This window comes from Dreissena polymorpha, chromosome 14, assembly GCF_020536995.1.
Source record: "Dreissena polymorpha isolate Duluth1 chromosome 14, UMN_Dpol_1.0, whole genome shotgun sequence".
In the NCBI taxonomy this organism is placed as follows: Eukaryota; Metazoa; Mollusca; class Bivalvia; order Myida; family Dreissenidae; genus Dreissena; species Dreissena polymorpha.
This window is the reverse complement of record NC_068368.1, coordinates 19,560,929-19,578,686: the sequence shown is the minus strand read 5'-3', so window position 1 is coordinate 19,578,686 and position 17,758 is coordinate 19,560,929. Positions and strand designations below refer to the sequence as shown.

The window sequence follows — 17,758 nt, the reverse complement described above, 5'->3', positions numbered from 1 at the left end:
TTGAACTATTCAATGTATTGCGCCGAGTTAAAACCAACAGTACTAGCAGCCGCGGTCGATTTAAGCGGCTGCGAGACGCGATCTTCAATTTGAGATCATCAAATATTTACCATTTTTATTTAAATATTTAAGAAGTAACCATCGTACGAAAGCTTGAAAATTGATATTTAATTAGAAAACAGATGAAAAATATTACCAAAATTGCGTTACCGATTTGTTGTGTTTTCAATCGCGTCAGATATTGCATCTGTGATTTCCCATCAGTTGCTTAAAACTATTCACAAAGAGACGTTTATTTATATAAATGAATTATGTAATACAAACATCAATTGAATTGTTTAAAAGATTAATTATATAAAAGTGTATAAAAAATACACGTGCGTCTACTGTAATAACAAGTCTTTAGCCTACATTATTCAATCAGTACAGGAATATTCTCAAAATAAATTTGTCACACATCAAACACACATGAACAACTTTCACATATTGACCTTTGATAGGCCGCTTTATTTAACAAACAAGTACAATCACAATAGATCTTTGCAACAAATTTAGAAATTGCTTAATCATGCTAATAAGCATGCGTCCTTTAAATTGTTCCGACATTAACTGTTTTCACGCCGTTTTCATTTTCGGTATTGCACTAAAAATTCAAACAAAAACAATTATCTTGTTAATGTAACCTTAATTGTACTATTCATTAGTTTTTATCTACAATCTCAGTGTTGTTCAGTATTGCATAAAGTAAAGATGATTTTGTTTAATTTCTCCGATATTGAGAAGCTTAAAAAGGTATTAGGTGATTTTACAGAAAGTGAATACTGTTTTAGTGATAGTGACTCTGAAGTAGAACAGGAACCAAAATCTTAATCTATCAAGTTAGTAGGAATACAGAGATAAATGATACAAAGGACACATAAGAAGACATTGTATCAATGTGATGAATGTGACAGGTCTTATGCTTCAATTTCTTGGAATGCGTGGTCATCTTCGCACAAAGCATTTTGAATATTCTTCCAGTAAAGTCAACACTGAATGGTTAAGTGCACATCAACCTGAAATGTAAGGTTACATAATCATCTTCTATCTTGTTAAAGGTTTACAAAACATCCATAAATGCAACTTGAAAAGAATAACTGTAGTAAATCATGAAACGAATTTTTAATAGATGTAAACATAATTTTGTTTTAAATTGTAAAATGTGCATTTGGATAAAAAAATCCCTCATTCCAACTTAAATAGCATTAAAATTACTAAGTAGAAACTCCACAATTTTTTTGCAAACCATTTAGCAACATCAGTTTAGTAAATTTGCAGCTTCCATTTATATTTTAAAGATGTTTAAATACATTTGATGCTTCGTCCAAAATATACCATAAACTTATTGTTACCCCTACAATGCTATTTTCCCTCAAATTCCAAGCAAGAAAGCCAACATAATTAATATCGTATCTGCCTTTCAAATATTTCCAAGACAACATACGATACATTATCCATTCGGTTTATATAAATTTTAACAATCAGTATAATCTAATATAATTGGTACATATTGGCTTGTTTAACATACATTTCCGCCATTTTGAAATCTATCCTCTACCTAAGGCAAATATTTTAACCCGAATTAATGACTTAATCAGCATAATCTTAAACATAAATAAACATGTGGTAACTGATTTTGAAAACATACCTGTCATTATACTATCTCTATTTAGTCTCAATGCCCGTTAAATTACGGTGATTTAAACATTTTTTTTACATACTGAAAGACGTCAGATGCACTATTTTTGTTTTCGGCTTCATACGAGTGCGCATGCGCGATCATTGTGCGACAGCATGTTTGGCTTAAAATCGAGTTGCGGATACCTCTTATACACATACCTGAAAGAATATAGAGATATTTTTTATAGACCATGTGACGAGTGACGTCACGCACACCTGCAAAGTTTAGACTCAGCCCACTGGTTGGCAAAAAGAGGTAGAATTCATATAAGCGCATATAGAGAATGTTGACAAAATCATCGTTTTTAAGGATAATCATGCACAATATCAAATATAATTTTACTAATTATGTCTGAATAAAACATTAGCATGCAAGAAAATGCATCTTTGAAACGATTATATTGTTGTTATTATTTGATTTTACTAACAACGAACTCGGGAGTGGAAACACAATCTAAGAGCTCGATATGTGGTAACCACAAAAATCTCTCTACTTGGCACTTCTTCGCGACCATTTTTAGTTAAAACATTCTCAGAAATTGAAATTCTTTCAGAATAAATTAAATTTAATGAACGAAAACAATAAGGATGATAACAAACAACCAATAGGTCAATTTTAAGTACGCAACATAGGGTAACTGATTTGAACCTTTATATGTTTGGAAAAAAAACAAAGACCCGTAAAATGTATTTTATAGGTCTTTGGAAAAACTTGCCTTGTTACACATTAATTAAATTCTCTTGATTAATGTAATTGTTTTAATTAATTGTTCACACTAATTTTGACAATCTTTGTTGCAGCATTTATATCCCGGGTGTTAATTGCACCTTTGTTCATCACAAACTGATTATCTCGTTATGATCGGATACTTCATAAACCCAGGGACATATACGTGGGTCCCTGCATAAACCACATGTGGCAGATCAGTGTCTGGTCATTAAACACAAGTAATGATACCACCTTGTCATCTCTTGGCATCTTGAGCAGTCATTTAAGCCAAATTTAAAAGCTAAAATACTGAACAGTTGCTTCAATAAAATATTTTAACATTTAAAAAAATAAGACATTTGTCGGAGAAATGGGTTAACTGGAACTAGAGTATATATATATAAGCCAGTTTTAATCATAATAATACATTGTTTAATAACTATACATTTAAAATATTGTGCAATTTTACTGCTACGCAATTAAGGTATTTAACGGGTACCAGCAAAAGTAAACTCCACTATTACGTGTACAGATTGTAAATTACTGCAGTGTACGAAACACCATCATGAACACAAGCAATCACAATAGGGTAAAAAATAATTGCGTTAAATAAATAACATATATGCATTTTTCATAAAACTCTAGATTTTTAGCACTCCTTATTACTAGTAAAGAGATTTCAATATACATGCAAATACAGTTCAATTTGCATAATATGCAGGGGTTTTCCGTTATATGCTAAATTGTATTAATGTTGTCATTCAATGTAAACGAAACGAAAATTCATTCAATGTAAAATAAAATTACCACAATATTTAAAAATTGTAATGTATTCCGCTGTTTAGGGCTTTGTTTTATAATTGATTAAATGTACCTCTGACACTATCGATCGCTGATAAAAAATAACACTATCCACACCACTTATAATTATAATACAATGAATATATGTTTTATTATTGCTGAAATATACTTTATTAAAGTCTCACTATCAGAAAGAATACGGCTAATGTATTGTTTTGTTTTGTGGAATTGGTCAGTATTTAGTCTTCCGATCACGTTTACTCTATGCTTATAACTACTTTGTATTTTTATGAATAGAAAATTTTATTTGTGAAATATACATTTATTTGGTACTAAATATGATATATTGGCACTATTTTTTAATAGTTTTAATGTTTATTTCGGTTTTATTACCAATTTATTGACTAAACAAAAGCCCTTTGTACATGTTTTACGTTACTGTAACCAGTGTTTTTGCCAACCAGTCAGTGCGCATGCGCGGAAAATCCCGAATATAAACAATAACATTCAACTGGTCTATATGGGCTAAATTCTTGGGAAATATTACCAATATAAAAAGAAGCTTAATATTTGAGAGCGTCAACAAATTTGACTACTTATTAAATTGAATTAAAAATATTATTTATTACAAAGAATGAATTATTTATGTATTTAATGATTTTCTTTTTTCAAAAGTGTATATAAGATTAAAGTGATTTTATAAGTTATGTATTTTATTGACTCACACATAAGAAGATGGGGAACTGAGCACATGACAATCACATTATTTATTATGGGCATTCAACATTCATCCAAAATCAGTTCTATTTTAATTTTTAAATGTATATGGGTTTTGTTATGCAATAATTTGTACGCATCCTACTCTTGAGAACAACTAACTTTTTAGTCTTCATAGCAAAGGAGCTATAACACTTTCAACATTTCATAGCCAGAGGCAATTTATTTACAGCCAATAAGACAAATACTTATTTTGCATTGACATTATCATGAAGGGTTAACAAAAATCCTATTGTATTAGGGATGTTTGTTGTACATGTATACAAAGTAGAAGTTTTAAAATTTTACATCAATTATTGATATCATCACTTATTTACAGAAATAATAATATCTAGGAGTTCAACTTTCTTTATCTCTTATTTTCAATGTTTTAACCATTTGACTCTTAAGCTTGAACAAAAATGCAACTGGATAAACTTGAACAAGCCCACACAGTATAAAAATGAGTTTCCTATGCATCAGTGTTCACTTTTCAATGTGGACGATATTATATTGATCATTTTCCAAGTACAGTACTGTAAATACATTATTTTTCAGTATATTATCATCAACTATTATTGTAAGATGAATCATTAGTTTGATTTTAGTACAACAGAAAATGAAAAAAGTTAAGCGCATAACTTTATTAAACATTAGCCTCATACAAAAAAGACTAACTGCAACAAACTTCCTGTTTATATTTCAAGTGTTAGCTTATGCATCTGTTTAACTTGTTAGGTTGATTGTGTCATTGGCCTATAGGTTGATTGTGTCATTGGCCTATAGGTTGATTGTGTCATTGGCCTATAGGTTGATTGTGTCATTGGCCTATAGGTCGATTGTGTCATTGGCCTATAGGTTGATTGTGTCATTGGCCTATAGGTTGATTGTGTCATTGGCCTATAGGTTGATTGTGTCATTGGCCTATAGGTTGATTGTGTCATTGGCCTATAGGTTGATTGTGTCATTGGCCTATAGGTTGATTGTGTCATTGGCCTATAGGTTGATTGTGTCATTGGCCTATAGGTCGATTGTGTCATTGGCCTATAGGTTGATTGTGTCATTGGCCTATAGGTTGATTGTGTCATTGGCCTATAGGGTTGATTGTGTCATTGGCCTATAGGTTGATTGTGTCATTGGCCTATAGGTTGATTGTGTCATTGGCCTATAGGTTGATTGTGTCATTGGCCTATAGGTTGATTGTGTCATTGGCCTATAGGTTGATTGTGTCATTGGCCTATAGGTTGATTGTGTCATTGGCCTATAGGTTGATTGTGTCATTGGCCTATATGTTGATTGTGACATTGGCCTATAGGTTGATTGTGTCATTGGCCTATAGGTTGATTGTGTTCATTGGCCTATAGGTTGATTGTGTCATTGGCCTATAGGTTGATTGTGTCATTGGCCAATAGGTTGATTGTGTCATTTGCCTATAGGTTGATTGTGTCATTGGCCTATGGGTTGATTGTGTCATTGGCCTATTAGTAATTTTACCCAGTACCAAATAAGATGACTAAGGTCTCATTTTGCTTCTTAGATTTTTTTTTTATATTAAAAGCCTCACACTATGTATATTATTTACTTAGGTAGAAATGGCATCTGGTTCTAATTGTTACTTATCTGTTGAAAATTGTGAATACAATTGAGCCTTAATACGTGTATTGAGTGTAACCTATATTTAAAAAAAAAAACATTTATTTATTTCAACAATTTCATTATTAAAGTATAGTTCATTAACTTATTCAGTTTCAATCAATTATTTGGCTTGTTTTGACATACTGCTTTGAGGTATGGGGTGTCATCCTAGTGCTGATGTCAAAACAATACATCTTGAATTTTCAAAACCAACCAATATCTGTCTGTCTTTCCACAAACTATTTCTGAATCAGTGTAATGGTGTGATTTCTTAAGGCCAGCCATTGCAAAAAGATACATTAAAAATTAAAACAGAAGATTTAATACCTGATAAGTTACTTTTCCAATGTCATGACTCAGAGTGTAATTTAACAAATTGGGAAAGCTGTATAAGCATATGTGTCTTGTTCTGAGAAAAACTGGGCTTAATTCATGTGCGTAAAGTGTCGTCCCAGATTAGCCTGTGCAGTCAGCACAGGCTAATCAGGGACGACACTTTCCACCTAAACTTGATTTTCGGTAAGGAGGGACTTCCTTGAAACTAAAAATACCATTAAAGCGGAAAGTGTCGTCCCCGATTAGCCTGTGCGGACTGCACAGGCTAATCTGGGACGACACTTTACGCAAATGAATTAAGCCCAGTTTTCTCAGAACAAAACACATATGGTTTCATGAATTAAAATAGTAATCTATATACTTTAAGTTTATTGAACTATTGTGGATGTTAAATATATTTGCAAACTGATAACAGTTCTACGTGATATAGTTGCAATGCAGACATTCATTTCTGCCTTTCTATCTCATTGCAAGTGTATATTTTCTAAATATGACTTTGATTTCAGGTGTACATTTCTACATGAAATTAAATTGCTATATTAGGTGTACATTTTTGCTTAATAATGTATCTCTATTACAGTTGTATTTTTCTACATTACATTTTATTTTCATTACAGGTGTACATTTCTTCATGACATTGTATCTAAATTGCAGGTTTACATTTCTACATGAAATTGTATCTTATTGCAGTTGTACATTTCTAAACAACCTTGTATTCTATAACAGGTTTTCATTTCTACATGACATTGTATGTCCATTTCAGGTGTACATTTCTACATTACATGTCATCTCAATTACAGGTGTACATTTCTACATGACATTTATCTCTATTACAGGTGAACATTTCTACATGACATTTTATCTCCATTACAGGTGTACATTTTTACATTACATTTCATTTTTATTGCAGGTGTACATTTTATATGTAACATGGTCGGATGACTCCACAAATGTCATCTACCGCAGATACAGCCGATTCTTCGATTTCCAGGTAGGTTGTTTTGTTGTTTAACCCTTTCCCACCCAGAGGCGAAGTGTAAATGGCTATGTGCAAACAGCATAAAAACCAGAACAGCATGCAACTTACTCCCAGTCTGTTCTGGTTTTATACTGTTTGCTGCTCGTCAGTATCTAAGGGTTGGAAATGAAGCCTTTCAAACTTGAATCTGGTAAGAAAGGTCTTTAATAAAATTGGATTTTCTAAGGGACTACAAACGCGTCAAAATACATATCTAAGTGGTAAAGGGTTAATGTACACATGTAATATATAGTGTAAAACTTCTAATGCTAAATCAGAAATGACATTGACCTGTTAATGGGTCCCTATTTAATATGATTTTAAGAGTTAACCATATCTTTGCCATCAAGTTTCGCATGTTTTACTTCCTTATGTGTGCATACTTTGCCAGCTTCTGACAATTGAGTGATAAAAATAATGAAAAAAATCTTATTTATTATGTAAGGTCCTTCAAAACTACAAGCTCAACCTGTGTATGCAAAAATCACCCATACAAAATTTTCTTTTTTTTATAAGTTGTATGTTATTTCTTTGGAATTTGAGCATTTATATTTAGCAGAGACATGTGATCAGCTTTAATCAAAGTAAAAAAAGTAATTTGCCCGTGTATATTTTGAACAATTCACTAAATTCTAATAGGACTATAAGAAATATTTTTCAAGAAATACAAAACCACATAATGGCAAATTGTCAAAATATGCAAAATAAACAGATTAATTTACCAATTCAGTCAACACCTTCAATGTTCTTACTCTCTTTATACATATATTTAATACATTATGCAGTTATGCTAAATCTGCCAATGTAGGGATGGCGTTGGTGAGGTGGGAGTTGGGGGTGGAGGCATAAGTAGGTCTGACAAGTGAAAAAAAAATACAAAGTTGTATACTTACTTAACTTAGTATTTTTCTCTGTTATGAACCAAGATCTATAACATTGTTAGATTTAAAGTCAAATGACCACCTACCTAACAAGCTTGTATTCATTTAATAACAATGTACAAACAAAAATTTTAAATGCAAAATTTCATAACGAAACTAAATAAGCGTAAACTTTGACATGGACAGGGCTTTCTACACTATATCCTGCAGTAAGTTGCAAATTCTCAAGCAAATTTGGTGAAACTTGGCACGCATATAAAAGGCAATGTAGGGATTAAGTGCAACCCTTCATTTTTCACCTTATGTGATTGATCAGGTCACTGTTACTAACAATAGAAACAAAAAAGCACGCAAAATGGATCCTACGATAAGTACTTAGGGTGCTTTGATGAAATTTGGTGCACTTATAAAGAGCATTATGGAGATTATGCAGTACCATATTTCTAACCTTAGTTGAAATCACTGTAACTTAAAAATAAATAAAGAAATGCACACAATCTGACTACTGTTATTACATGTACTGAAAAAGTACTGAAGGTACTGAAATAAAACATGTAATTGAAATTTTCTTTCAAATCATTGGTTTACGTACTTACATATTTTAAGAACAACTAAATGTAATACTTTTTAGAATAAGTGACTCTAGGCAAGCCTTCAGCATTTTTAAAAAATGAAAACATCACGTATTGCATCCTCTCCACCCCTATTATTAAGCATTGTCAAATATACAAGTTTTAGCCCTGACCCAGCAATATTTTCAGCGGCGTAGGCCTTCATAAAATGAGTGGGCTCAATGTCAATGTTGGACAGTTCTGGGCTTTAGCACTGTTAAAAGCAATTTTTTTTGACACAGCCAATGGGGAAAAGCTGTGGGTCATTAGATCTTTTGAAGACAAATTCACAAATTGGAGCAACTTTCTAAGTGCTGCCACATCTGCCATAGCACCGTGTGCATTGTATGTTTCACCAAGCAAATGTAAAACTATATCAACTTGCTTCAAGGACTGCTTTGGATATAATTTTCTGAATATTGATAGGGAAATGATAAAAGCGCAGTTATACAAAATATAAATTGCTCTTACATTTACCAAGATTGAAACAAAAATTGTTAAATCAAAACGACGACCATTATGAACAACTAAGCACACATTTTGAAACTTCAAGCCAATGTATAATTCTTTCGACAGCCACACATATTGACACTGGTTACACAACTTATCCAATGAATGTCATTGTCCGGACACTGCTGCACAACCTATCCCATGAATGTCATGGTCCCATAAGTCATTGAAATGCCTGTAACTTGTAAAGCCTCTTGACTTACTGGAACAGTTGGCGTGACGTATGTTGCGAACTGACTACCAGACTGGACTTCCACCAATGCATATGAGTAACCTGCGGGAATTCCCTTCCTTCAACTGGAAACATAGTTGACATTGCAATCTAGTAAAATATTGACATGCAATATCACATTTAGAATGCATCTTAACCCTTCCTGTGCTGCATTGTTTGATGAGGTTATATATCCCATTGCTGAATTGTTTAGGCCTGATTATGCTAAATGTACCTACTTCACTTGCATTACATGTTACACTAGTTCTAACTGTCCAATTAATACACAATTTGCCATGTGAACTGGTCACACATTTTTTTTAACGATAATCATACCGTTTACACATTTGATTGATTGGTTGCCATGGTTACCATAGAAACAACAACAAAAACCAGGATTTTTGTGTTTAAATCATCTTCATAACACTTTACATTGTCGTTCAATCTTATTTCTAACAGGACATATATATATACATCCATATATCATTTGTACTTTTGTTAAGTTCGGATATTGATAATACATATTAAAGACATTTCATAATATACAAATATGTATAAGACATAGTGAACAGATTCTACACCAAAAAAGGCCTGATTATGCTAAATGTACCTACTTCACTTGCATTACATGTTACATTAGTTTTAACGGTCCAATTAATACACAATTTGCCATGTGAACTGGTCACACATTTTTTTTACAATAATCATACCGTATACACATTTGATAGATCTGTTGCCATGGTAACCATAGAAACAACAATAAAAAACAGGTTTTTTGTGTTTAAATCATCTTCATAACACTTTACATTGTCAGTTTCAATCTTATTTCTAACAGGACATATATTTATATATACATTCACATATCATTTGTACTTTTGTTAAGTTCGGATATTGGGCGAAAATACTTGTATTTTGAATTGGGAATTGGTCAGACATTCTGACATGCAGGATTTGTATAAAAAAGCTTGCCAAACGTTGCCTAACTTACACTTGTGAGATTGGCGGTCAACATAGATAATTGGTTTTACAACACATTTTATATAGTTTGATGTTTTCCATGTAATGATGCAAAAATTTATTGTTACCGCTGATAATCCAAATAAAAGATTCTTACGTCATGTGATTTAAGATAGCATCGCTAGCTGCAATTCTATCTGATTCAGTGGCAACTTGCTCTATCACCTCACCAGCTGGCTGTTCCATTATTTTTAAGTTGGTGTCTGATATTGTTTTGAGGTTTAATGCGGACAGGCTCACAGCATATTGTTTACTCGGGATGGTCCACCCAGGCTGTCCACGATTGCTAAATGCAGAAACAAATATAACTATAGCAAAGATAAAAGTAAGTACAAGATCTAAAAAAAATACACATTTACTTCTGGTAACTGTATCTCGATGTTTACATTAAATAGAGCATAGACAAAGACCATAACTATTATATAATGATAATAATGCCCGTTATTTACATCTTTGAACTAAATGTCTATTTAAATGATTACCATATGTGTATTTTATATAAACGCTCTGATCATATATATGTGACCTTACCTGTTTCAAGTTTTGTGTTGACAACAAAGCAGGTATTCAACTTTTCCAGGTCCATTTTTATGTCCCCCACTATAGTAGTGGGGGACATATTGTTTTTGCCTTGTCTGTTGGTCTGTTGGTCTGTTGGTTGGTTGGTCTGTTGGTTTGCGCCAACTTTAACATTTGCAATAACTTTTGCAATATTAAAGATAGCAACTTGATATTTGGCATGCATATGTATCTCATGGAGCTGCACATTTTGAGTGGTGAAAGGTCAAGGTCAAGGTCATCCTTCAAGGTCAAAGGTCAAATATAAGGGTCAAAATCGCTCATTTAATGTACACTTTTGCAATATTTCAATATTCAAGATAGCAACTTGATATTTGGCATGCATGTGTATCTCATTGAGCTGCATATTTTGAGTGGTGAAAGGTCAAGGTCAAGGTCATCCTTCAAGGTCAGAGGTCAAATATATGTGGCCAAAATCACTCATTTGATGAGTACTTTTGCAATATTGAAGATAGCAACTTGATATTTGGTACGCATGTGTATCTCATGGTGCTGCACATTTTGAGTGGTGAAAGGTCAAGGTCAAGGTCATCCTTCAAGGTCAAATATATTGGGTCAAAATTGCTCATGTTATGTCACTTCTGCAATATTGAAGCTAGCAATTTTATATTTGACATGCATGTGTATCTTATGGAGCTGCACATTTTGAGTTGTGAAGGGTCAAGGTCAAGGTCATCCTTCAAGGTCAAACATCATATACGGGAACATAGTGTTTCACAAACACATCTTGTTCCCATTGTCTTTGACTGTGTAGGTTTTACCATACGCTGCAGTGTTTACCAAACGCTGCAGACTGTTTACCAACTGGCAGTCAATGTTACTGCACTCTACGTACATATTTTTTTCTTTTTTGCTACTTCTTTTTTACTCGTTAACCGTCTTATGGTTACGATTCACGATTGTTGTTTTTTTATGTTGTCGCGAAAATATATTACTTTCGGTTGATTTTTTACACAATTTTTTAATAAAAATCTATTTTGACCTCGTAATATATTGTACTTTGCATATCATCGATACAATCTATTTTTGAATTATATAAAACATGTTTTTATTTAAGATTTTTACTTCGTAAATAATGAACCGAACAAAACGGACATGTCACAACTTCAGTTACGAAATTTACCGACATTAGCCGACTTCAACCGATCTTACAAAAAAATGCAGGAAATGATTACAGTTGTACTACCTTAAATGGTGCGCATCCAATTATGGAAATGAAGCGCAGTTTTTCGTTTTAATGGGAGAAGAACGCATGTCATGTAATGGAGTGTTTAAAATTGCCTGATGTTACATAAGGTGCTGTTAGGACTCATTTCATTTGAAGATATAGATGTGTTTCATGGCATAATTTGATTTTTTGTCTCTGTGTTAAGGTTATAAAAGATATGTTGTCTTTGTTCTGATGTTATTAGTATTAACTTTTTTTTCCAATGATGTTTTTTTTTTTTTTTTTTTTTTTTCGACCGCCCGATGGACCATTTTCAAAATAATTTTTGTAAACCAATAAAAAAAAAAGTCGTGGCCTAAACTGCTGTCTACTCCACATTAGAGTGGGACATGCATTTTGAAACTTTTCAAGCATTCAGCTTAATGTCTTTGTACTCTTTTTACATCAAGCGTAATGAATTGTGTGTGTGATAAAGCATAATTACATACTCATTTATAGTTTTTTTTCAATAATTTGTTTCCTTTGATACTTAACATAACAAAACAATTTTTGCAAAATCCCATATGTTGTAAATATGGTATATTACAAAATACTGAATAAATAATAAAAATAATGGGGATGATGATGATTAAGAAGATTGTAATACAAAACACAAAACAAATCATAATCACATTACATGTATATTGATAATCTAAAAGCATTGAATAACTCTATGTGCCATGTTTAACACTGTCAAGGTCATCCTTTAAGGTCAGACAGTGTTGTTTTAACACGGATTGAGTTGTTTGCAGCACTTGAGTTATTAGTGTCTCATTCTCGATAATAATGTCAGTTTGTTGTTTTTGCTTATTATATTTTAGCTGAGACAATTAGCAGTTTGAAGCCACATCAATAATCAACACTAAATTGTCGTTGTGTTAATTATCAGCTTATTATTACTATTGTTTGACTCTGCGTATATACAGTCGTTTCATTTTGTTTATATTATACAGTTGATATCGCTCATCATTACCCGATAATCCCGTATATTTCAGTTTTAAAGCAAACTCCGGTAAATATTTACGATAAAAGTGCTCAGTACACACACACATTCGCAATTATTCTTAATATACATTTTGGCATTTGTTACTATTTAAAGATGTGATGAAATAACGTCCAATCCGGGCGTTTTTTTTCCCACTGAATACGCGTAAATCGCCTGACGTGATGTTCATGTTTTTATACAACACAAAATACACCCTCACTTTCCATGCAACGTTCTACATGTCTGCATAATTTTCGCGCGCTTTTAATGGAGACAAAGGATATTTTAGCACTGTTTATTTGACGCTAGAATTTGTTAATGTCGCATTAGCATTAAAATTCGGAAGCGTGTTTCGGATTACAAATTTAGTAAAGCTCATTTGAGAATCAGACAAACGAAACATTAACATTGTGCGTAATTAATGAAACGATAATTTGTTTAAGCGCATTACGTGCCATATCGCTTATTAAAACGTGAAAATAATAACTAGAAAAGTAGCGTAAATCTAGGTTTTTACACAACATAAATGTAGGTGTATATCTTTTATACACTACACAAATGTAGGTGTATATTACGCTGATTGTACCTGAAAATAAAAATTAATAATTGCATTACAATTTCCACGGTAATCAAAACTTTAATTACGATATTACTTTATACAAATAAATATTTTGTTGTTTTTGTACAAAAGTACATGTAAAATTGGTTTGCAATTATTACGATACAAAGATAAAGCAGCGCCGTACATAAAATGAAAACACCGATGAAATTTGACACATTAACTGCACATCAACTGCTTAAAAACTAAGTCAGACATGTCTGGATTTATATCGCGCTCCGGATATATCGCGATCGCGATCTTTGGACCCCGTCAATCGCGATATAATGGATCTGTAGTGTATATTGATAATCTAAAAGCATTGAATAACTCTATGTGCCATGTTTAACACTATTTGAATCAAGTTTTGTTCATCACCTGAATAAGGATTACTGAACGGAAATAAATCATTGAAAGTAGTGGAGTGCTATTAAGATTTGTTGTATGTGTGGGAAGTAATTCATCTTTTCAATGTATGCATTGTTGCAAACGCCTTTTAAATCCACTTGAAAACACTGTATGTATTTGGGGTAGAAAAAAAAACACTTTAAAATATAAAGGCTATTTAATTTCCATGACTGTTTATAATGGTTACATGTTACTTAATAATCTTCCTTAGATATGAAAGTGTGTGTTTGTTAAACTTTACCTCCAGTTTTTATAAAGAAGTAGTCAATGCACTGAGCGCCTTCAGGTCATCTGAGCCTTGCACTTGGTAAACTGATATCTTAAGGGACCTTTTCACAGATTTTGGCATGTATTGAAGTTTGTCATTATATGCTTTATATTGATAAATTTAAACATTGGACATTAAAAGCTCCACTAAAATAATCTAGAATAAAATTAAAAAAAGAAAAAAAAAGTAATCCTCAACAGGGCTCAAAACCAATTACAATGCAGTCCGCACAGGCTAATCAGGGACGACACTTTCCGCGTAAACTTGGACGACACTTTACGCACATGTATTAAATCCCTATTTTACACCGCGCGACTCATATAATTGTAAAGGCTTAATGAAACAGCAAAGACTCCAGATTTCATCTTGACATCCGCATGGTAGTTCTTAAGATTTTGATAAGGTTTTGTAATTGAGGACCAGGCACCTAATGAGCTTGACGGCATCTGGAAATAAAGTTGATTGTAGCCCCTTGATTGATTTTATTCAGCACTAGTCTGAAATTTAAAGCACTGTCTCTGAACAACCCATTGTATTTTGTTTAGGTCTCAACCAATCTTTAAATATTACAATAAATTAGTATTGTTGAAAGTTTTGCCATTAGGGATGTTAAATTCACAATTTAAGGATAAAAATAAAATTTAACTTAAGATGCTTCTGGAATACCATCCCAGAACTCTGCAAAACTGAAAAATACAACCTCTGTGAACCCCAAGAAGAGCCTGATGGTCAATCTCATGATAAAAATTGAGAGAGAAAAAACAAGAGAAGATTTGTCAGAATAATGATTAAATAATGTTCATGGTATCAGGCACATTATTGTTTTATGAGAATGTCACTATAGAAGCTATCCATAATTTCAAAGAAGATTAAAAAAATTCTGAGTATACCTACTGTAGAGATGTCCACTTTGAATAAAATTGATGTATGGAGTATACAACTTATATTTTATATATAATTTTTATATTTTATATATACTTAATACTTCATATTCTGAAATAATAGGTCAACAATGACTGTTGATCACGTATCGGCTCACATTTATATGTCATAAGTATGTTTACCTACGTTCGTTAACTTTGCGTCATTTAACATATGGTGTTTCTCTCATGTCTATCCAATACAAATTGAGGATGCCTTGTTCACACCTCATCTCATTGAGTTTGTGCTTTCCAGACTTATTAATTGCATTCTCGCTGTCACTTGACTGTATCAATCATTAATTAGCACTTGATTTAATTATGAAGTCATGTAATAGCTGGTAACCACTCATGCTGTCACAATGCGTGCATGATCGATGTCACTGGGACTGGGGGGGGGGGGGGGGCAGCTGATTTTCGTCATGAGTCAGGTCACTCTGGTTCCGCATGACTGAATATGGGGTTCTGTAATACTGTCCACTGCTATTTGGCTGATCAGTTATAAACTAGTAGTCATATAATTATATAGTTTGGATATAGGGATACAGCACTGCCACAGTGGTGGTTGGTGGTATATAACACTATCAGGAGACCAGTGAGGTAATTCTTGGTTGTTGGGAAAAAGGGAGCCTTGCTCTGGGAAAACAAAAACAGGGTTCAATGCGTGTTTGTGTTGTCCCAGATTAGCCTGCACAATCTGCACAATCTAATCAGGGATGAAATTTCTGCTTGAACTGGATTCTCACATAAAAGTAACTTCCTTTAAAGAAAAAATATTATACATGAAAAAGCTGAAGCTGAAAGTGTCGTCCCTGATTAGCCTGTGCAGACTGCAAAGGGTAATCTGGGATAACTCATTAAGAACATGCATTTAACCCCATTTTCCCAGAGCAAGGCTCAAATGCTAGCACAAAGTATTGTATGCGTTCAATGTATATCATTGCATTCTTCAGATAATATTCATGCCCCCCTTGAAGAAGAGGGGGTATATTGTTTTGCACATGTTGGTCCGTCGGTCGGTCCGTCCGTCCGTCCACCAGATGGTTTCCGGATGATAACTCAAGAACCCTTAGGCCTAGGATCATGAAACTTCATAGGTACATTGATCATGACTGGCAGATGACCCCTATTTATTTTCAGGTCACTAGGTCAAAGGTCAAGGTCACAGTGACTCAAAATAGTAAAATGGTTTCCGGATGATTACTCAAGAATGCTTAGGCCTAGGATCATAAAACTTCATAGGTACATTGATCATGACTGGCAGATGACCCCTATTGATTTTCAGGTCACTAGGTCCAAGGTCAAGGTCACAGTGAATCGAAATAGTAAAATAGTTTCCGGATGATAACTCAACAATACTTACGCCTAGGATCATGAAACTTCATAGGTACATTGATCATGACTGGCAGATGACCCCTATTGATTTTCAGGTCACTAGGTCAAAGGTCAAGGTCACAGTGACTCAAAACAGTTAAATGGTTTCCAGATGATAACTCACGAATGCTTACGCCTAGGATCATGAAACTTCATAGGTAAATTGATCATGACTGGCAGATGACCCCTATTGATTTTCAGGTCACTAGGTTAAAGGTCAAGGTCACAGTGACTCGAAACAGTAAAATGGTTTCCGGATGATAACTCAAGAATGCTTACGCCTAGGATCATGAAACTTTATAGAAACATTGATCATGACTGGCAGATGACCCCTATTGATTTTCAGGTCACTAGGTCAAAGGTCAAGGTCACAGTGATTCGAAATAGTAAAATGGTTTCCAGATGATAACTCAAGTATGCTTACGCCTAGGATCATGAAACTTCATAGGTACATTGATCATAACTGGCAGATGACCCCTATTGATTTTCAGGTCACTAGGTCAAAGGTCAAGGTCACAGTGACAAAAAACGTATCACACAATGGCTGCCACTACAACTGGCAGCCCACATGGGGGGCATGCATGTTTTACAAACAGCCTTTGTTGTTATAATATTTATAATAAGTAATAATATATCTTGAACAAGTTATAAACTGTTTTTTTTAATTTGCTTGGGTTTGTAATCATGAAAAATGAAATAATGTTGGATCCTATTGTAAAATACAAAAAGATTCAGTGTTTTGTGCTAGTGTAGTTCACATAATGCCAGTATTTGTGCTCTTTGTTATTATTTATGCTATTGTAAAAGTACAGATTCAGGGCGTGTTTTCACCATATTAATATATAAACTACATGAAATACAATGTTCTGAACAGTTTAATTATTCAGTAACTAAATCATAACAACTTCAACACGTGTTATTTTAAAACTTTAAAGGTTCTTATCATTTCAAAATCAGTTATGTATCATAAGAGGGAATATTGTGACTATACTTGGGAAGGGACTATAATATTTGCCTAACAGTTGTGTGATGGAATTAATATCTACCTTAAACATATGAGCCTCTCTCAGGAAAAACAGGGCTGAACCCTTTACTAGTGAGATATGTATTTAACCCTTTACCACTTAGATACATATTTAACCCTTTACCACTTAGATACGTATTAAACCCTTTACCACTTAGAAATGTATTTAACCCTGTACAACTTGGATACGT

At 33.2% G+C, this 17,758-nt stretch overlaps 1 protein-coding gene across 3 annotated transcripts in view; it reads left to right on the top strand.

Moving 5' to 3' along the window:
* Positions 1-17,758, top strand: part of LOC127856856 (SH3 and PX domain-containing protein 2A-like) — a 168,871-nt gene that overhangs the window by 113,751 nt on the left and 37,362 nt on the right. For all 3 annotated transcript variants that reach the window (XR_008038213.1, XM_052393011.1, XM_052393010.1), the window contains exon 2: positions 6,867-6,947. Coding sequence is in view for 2 of the 3 variants with exons in the window: in XM_052393011.1 (XP_052248971.1) it covers positions 6,867-6,947 (81 nt within the window). In the remaining variant the exon portion in view is untranslated. The remainder of the gene's footprint in view (positions 1-6,866; positions 6,948-17,758) is intronic.